At 33.8% G+C, this 6,000-nt stretch overlaps 1 protein-coding gene across 1 annotated transcript in view; it reads left to right on the top strand.

The window, feature by feature from the left end:
- Nucleotides 1-658: 658 nt before the first annotated feature.
- The window catches only part of LOC134270185 (uncharacterized), a 44,191-nt gene continuing 38,849 nt past the window's right edge, over nucleotides 659-6,000 (top strand). Inside the window, exons 1-3 of the mRNA XM_062752374.1 lie at nucleotides 659-673; nucleotides 2,110-2,244; nucleotides 5,807-5,956. Coding sequence (XP_062608358.1) covers nucleotides 659-673; nucleotides 2,110-2,244; nucleotides 5,807-5,956 — 300 coding nt within the window. The remainder of the gene's footprint in view (nucleotides 674-2,109; nucleotides 2,245-5,806; nucleotides 5,957-6,000) is intronic.

Genomic DNA, 6,000 nt, shown 5'->3' with positions numbered 1-6,000 from the left:
GAATCCGGGTTAGAATAGGTCCTCAGTACCCCCTTGCTTGTCGTAAAAGGCGACTAAAAGGGGCGGTCCTTCGGATGAGACCGTATAAACCGAGGCCCCGTGTCACAGCAGGTGCGGCACGATAAAGATCCCTCCCTGCTCAAAGGCTGTAAGTGCCGAGCATATGCCTAAATTTGCAGCCCTTCACCGGCAATGGTGACGTCTCCATATCAGTGAAATATTCTGGAGAGGGGCATTAAACAGTATACAATCAATCAATCAATCAAGTGAAATTTCCAAGTATGAAGCAGAAGTGTCGGACTCTGTGGTATCTTTTTTTTCAAGCTCACCAGGATATATCGCGGGAATGGAAATTATCATTATTAATTGACAATACGTCGTCGATATATCTAAATGTCGAGTTGAAGGCCACAGCAAGTGGTTTCTTCTTTTCACGCATAAGATTTTGCATAAATTCTGCTTCATATGAGTATAAAAATAAGTCTGCTAATAACGGAGCGCAATTTGTACCCATGGGAATTTCAATAGATTGTTGGAATACCTGGTCTCCAAGAACCACATAGATATTGTCAAACAGAAACTCAAGCATCTCCTTGATTTTAACTTCAGAGTACTTATGTGTGCAATCAGAATCTGTTTTAACAAAATAATTTTGCAAATGACCAATGACAAGGTAAGTGAATTTACGAATTCTATTTTTATTGAAGAAGCAGCTGTCAATAATACCAAAAAAGCCTGAATTTTAAATTGTCGTGGGGAATTATTGTGTATAAAGTTGAAAAATCGTACGTTTTTAAGCTGTTGATTTTTGTAAAGTCTTGTGATTTCAAATTGTCCAAAAGTTCTTTAGAATTTTTAAGTATCCACATCTGATTCACACCACTTTTTGAATATACAGTTGCACAGTACTCTTGAAGTTTTTCCTTCACTACTGTCAATATCTTAGTGAGGAGGAACGAAAGAAGCTTAGTTGAACATTTACTGGAACCTGCAATGTATCTTTGTTTGTAAGGATTCTTATGAAGTTTTGGAATCCAATATTTATAAGGTAGTTCAAATTCATAATGTAAAGTGTAATTATATATGATTTTGTTTGTTTCTTCGTTTAACAATGAATTTGTAAATAAATATGTAGTTAAGCATTGGGCCCCGAGTTCATTTTATTCCTACGTTTAAGCAGTAAAAACATGAAAGGCACAACAAACTAGCAAAAATTGATGCAAAGCATCAAATCGGCCACAAACAAAATTAAGCATTAAAAAATTCTTTCACAATATTGAAAAAACTTCCATGCAAGGAAAGCAAGTCAAAATATTCAAAGATGTAATCGTTGAATCATTTTTATTTCATGCTGTCTTTAAAACGAAATAATTAATTTTACAAAATGAAGACTCTCAAGACAAACCTTGCGCTGATACCCTTGGATATGGTCACGTGATAATGCCAATGGTTTCTGCAGGGTAGACTATGTTGCAAGCTGCGGTGCAAAATGTAGAAAGAAATATCTTTTTGTCATTTACAGCGGTTGAGCATATTCAAAACAATTTTAATTTACTAGTTGAAAAGCTTTTCAAATTTTATTTATCATACATTTTTACCGCATCATTATAATCCGGAAAATCATGACGATTTCCTTTCAGATCTTATACACTCCCAGGCTGGGGAGTATCTACTGTAAACTCTTTTTATATAACCATAAATTATCAATTGTCTGATGATAAATAATAAAATTGAAACATAATAACATCAATTAACACTAAATTTAAAGTTTTTAAAATATTTTACTCAACAACCCCCATCCCCTTTAATTTAAATGCATGAATAATGTTCTTTTTTATTAAATTTATTTACAGATTTTTATACATGGATTTACAATATATATATATACATTTTCATTTATTTATTTACATTCCTTTGTTTTACAATACTTAACATCAATTTTTCACTGCTTTATGTAACAATTTACATTAACATTGGAGAGATTACTTAGACAAATGACAAATACGATTTAAGAAATGAGTTTTAAAACATACGTACAGTTACAGAAAAGAAAGAAATTGTTTTATGAAATACGTTTAATAGCATATCGAAATATAAGGCTTTATCTAGACAGATGCCAGCGAGTATTTCACTGTTAACACCACGACAGGATTCCTGTATCAAATAAAGAACTTTGATTACGAAGACACCAGAATCCAGTGCGGTTTGGGAAAAACTGGAGGAATCTTAAATATCACTGCAAAGGTAAACATAGATATATTTAAATTATTACTGATATTTACATATAGGACTAATATTATTTATGTGCGATTTTTATATCTAATGCCTGGATTGCATTACTAAAGAATTGCATCGAAAGTTTATGATGTGGGAAACCTATGTATAGACAGTGATACGTATGAGTTAAGGAACTGAGTTCAGTCAAGAAGAAAAACGCTTTAAACCTTTTAATGCAACAATTTTCAAATCCTGAATTGTAATTTGAATCAATGTTTTTTTAATTCATATAATGAATGTATATTATTTACACGAAACATATATACGAGGGACGTTCTATAAATAATGTCATCACCTCGATAAGATACAACATAGACATCATCTGCCATTAGGATTTACTTTCTCTAATCATTGTATCTTTAATGAGTTGATAACAGTTTATTTGACCACTTTTCATCACATAGTTCCATTCTGAGAAGCTGAAAGACAAGGGCTATTCGAGACACTGCATTTAATATGAATAGGCAAGAATCAGTACACTAGAGTTAAATTAAACGCTACATGAAAGCTGCTGTAACACTTGTTAAGAATCCCAAAGAGATATTAAATGAATTACGTAAAATTTACAGCAACCAATGTCTGTTTTATACAGACATGAGCAGGTGGATTTCAATGAACAAAATGATATAATGTGCAACAAAAATGGGTACATGTACCATCCTTTGCGACAAGGACATACAACAACCAATGTATATTTGCAAAAATTCAACAAAGTATCTCTGAGTATGCTTGATTGACTTTAAGACAAATAGCAAATTTGATAAACATCATTTTGGGGGTAGTTCACACTGTTCTAAAGAAATATTTGATAGTAAAAAGTTTAATACTCAAAGGTCACCCAATATTTTGATAAATGAGTGAAGTCGACAGCATGTAGGAATATCTAAACAATTATTGTAAAAAATAAAAAACAATGTTTGTCGGAAATTCAACAGATAATGAAACTTGAATTCATTTTGCTTTAAACCCTCAAAACAAATTTACAATGAGATACATTTGACAAAACAGCAAAGGCCTGAAAAGAGCAGAGAATTGTAAGAGCACAAAAACAGTTTTATATGCTATTTTCTTAGATATTAGTGCATTGACTTGTTGGTCAAAGTCTTATTGGGGGAGTAATTTCAATTTCCGGAAGAGTCTAGAAAGCAAATTTTTGCGAAAAATTGAAAGGTTTTTGAGAGGAAGGAGCCAGAATGAAGAATTTACTTCGTTAAATTTCTTCATGACAGCGTCCAAACCCACATGCCATGAAGCGTAAAGAAGTTCTGGGGATAAAAATAGAGTTAATGTTTGGTCATATCAAAACAATATTGGCCAGTACTTTCAACCTTTAACTTGTTTCATATCCCAAACTTGACAAAAACACGTTTAAGAAAGAAAAAAAAAAACAAGTACAGGAAATCATAGGATCTGCCATATTCCAGAATACGACGGTTCATACACAAAAATGTGTTCTAAAACAATTAGAAATTGAATAAAAATTAACGAACATATGTTTTAATCAGAAGACAATATTTTAGTTTAATCGTTAAGACTAAATCATAGAAAAGCATTTGTTCGTTCTTTCCGAGCACCGATGAAATTATTTATCAAACGTCCCTCGTATTCAAACCCATAAGTTCATTAAACAAAAGGAAAGAAGAGCAGAGCAAACACGGACCTCCAAATGATCAGAGGTGGGATCAGGTGCCATTGCGGAGTGAACATCCCCTGTCGACCGTACACAAGCCACCGACTGATAAGTTGACATTGCAGGGATTTCAACAGCCTCGTTTAAAATCAAGTTTTCGCTTTTTGTTGTTTAATGTTGCTCTTGAAAATTTTTCAATCATTAGGAGACGACAATATATAAAAAAAAACATAAACTGACGTTAAGCAGCATTTCGTAAGTCTAGTCTTATAGTTTGCTATAATAACCTTTTTCGTGCATAAAATCTATCATTGCATAATATTTCGGCTTTCTTGTGTCAAATCAAATAAAAGGCCTTTTTTATACTGTAATGACTATGGATACAGTAAACAAACTTTTATTCGCGTGCGAGAAATATTCGCGGGTTCGTGACATACTTTAACTCGCGAATATACCAGGCCTGTTCAATACATAATGTATTCAGCTCGATGATATACAATATATAAATCAGGTGACATTAAGCTTGAGTTTCTCTCATTATTGAATATTTAATGAATTGATAACAGTTTATGTGACCACATTTCACAGCATGGTTTCATAGTGGGAACCTGGATAACAAGGGCTACTTGAGACACTGCACTAAAGAAGGATATGGAGATAACGAACAGTATTCAATATCAAAGTCCATAAAACAATACAAAATAGGAACAGAGCAAACACGGAACCCCGAAACATCAGAGGTGGGATCAGGTGCCATGGAGGAGTTAGCATCCCCTGCTGACCGGTAACACCCGCCGTGCATGTGCTCCTTGTCATGATCGGAAATTAACGGAAAAAAATCTGTCGTCAATCCAGTGTATAAATAATGGACTTACAATTAGTATGCAAAATGTCAGTCAGCATTTTAAGACTAATTCACAGAAAAGCGGTTTTTGTTTCTTTCCGAGCACCAGTATATTTATTGAACAGCCCTAGTAAATTACCACGGATCATTCATTTTGCTTTGTATTTATAGAGAATTTTCCCTCAGTCGTGTAAGTTAATTGTCGCGAATTGATTTCAAATGGACGAATCGCAAATAAAAGTTGAAGCAAAAAATAGATGGTTTACTGTAGTTCCGTCTACCCCGTCTACGATATATTTTACAACTCTCTCCTTGACATTCAATCGAACATAACACCTGGATATCGATTTATTGACGAGACATGTATCAGTGACATGGGATACGCCAAGAAATTCTCTTTGTTGATTGGTTGGTAACGGGACTAAGATAGGATCAAAATTGATAAGGTTTTGCCATCAAATGGATTATCAAAAGCATTTGATGTAATCATTGTTGCCTCTCCTCTCACCGACCAGCATATTTTGAATATAGAATATCTTGTTCCTGAAGAAATCCATTTTTTTTCTTTTAAGTGAGAGGTTTGGAAGAATAGATGCGTTTGATTCTCCTTGTAATGATTTCGATATTTTGAAAACGTTTGCCTGCTCTTTAGTACAAGAATTTATTTCGGACAGATAGTAGTTTTGCTTGCTTTCGACTAGTAACTTTTTGCTAAATGAGCACTTTTCTATGTAGATCAAAAGATGCACAGTCAGAATAGTGCGTTGACGAACCCTTTCAGCTTTTCTTTCGTTTTTCTTCATGTTGGTCAGACGAGTACCAATTTGTGTTCAATCTTATCGTAATTTCTTTACGTAAGAGAGATGCGTAATTGTCAACATCTTCCATGATGAAACGCTGTTTATGACATGGTCTTCAAGCGAAATATCATCAGTTGTAGAAAATCAAGGGTTCAATAAGGTCGTAAGTCAACTTGTCACCTTGATCAACTAAAAATTGATCACACGATCATGCATATAATGACAAACAGATTGAAGAAACATTTTATTCTTCAGGACGGCCCACATACCGTGTCAACAATCCTGAATGTAAACTTTATTAACCTGGATGACACTCCCCCCGTGTTCGTCAGAGATGATTGCTCCTCTACCTGCTACTCTTGTCGAGTTCCGGATATATCTGTCACCATTGATTACTTTACTCAGGTAAATTCATTTACTTTTGACTTTTTCCCAATTGTAACAAATAT

Source organism: Saccostrea cucullata, unplaced genomic scaffold (assembly GCF_032062105.1).
Source record: "Saccostrea cucullata isolate Sc308-1 unplaced genomic scaffold, CSIRO_AGI_Scuc_v1 ctg1193, whole genome shotgun sequence".
NCBI lineage: Eukaryota > Metazoa > Mollusca > Bivalvia > Ostreida > Ostreidae > Saccostrea > Saccostrea cuccullata.
This window is presented reverse-complemented; position numbering and strand designations above follow the sequence as displayed.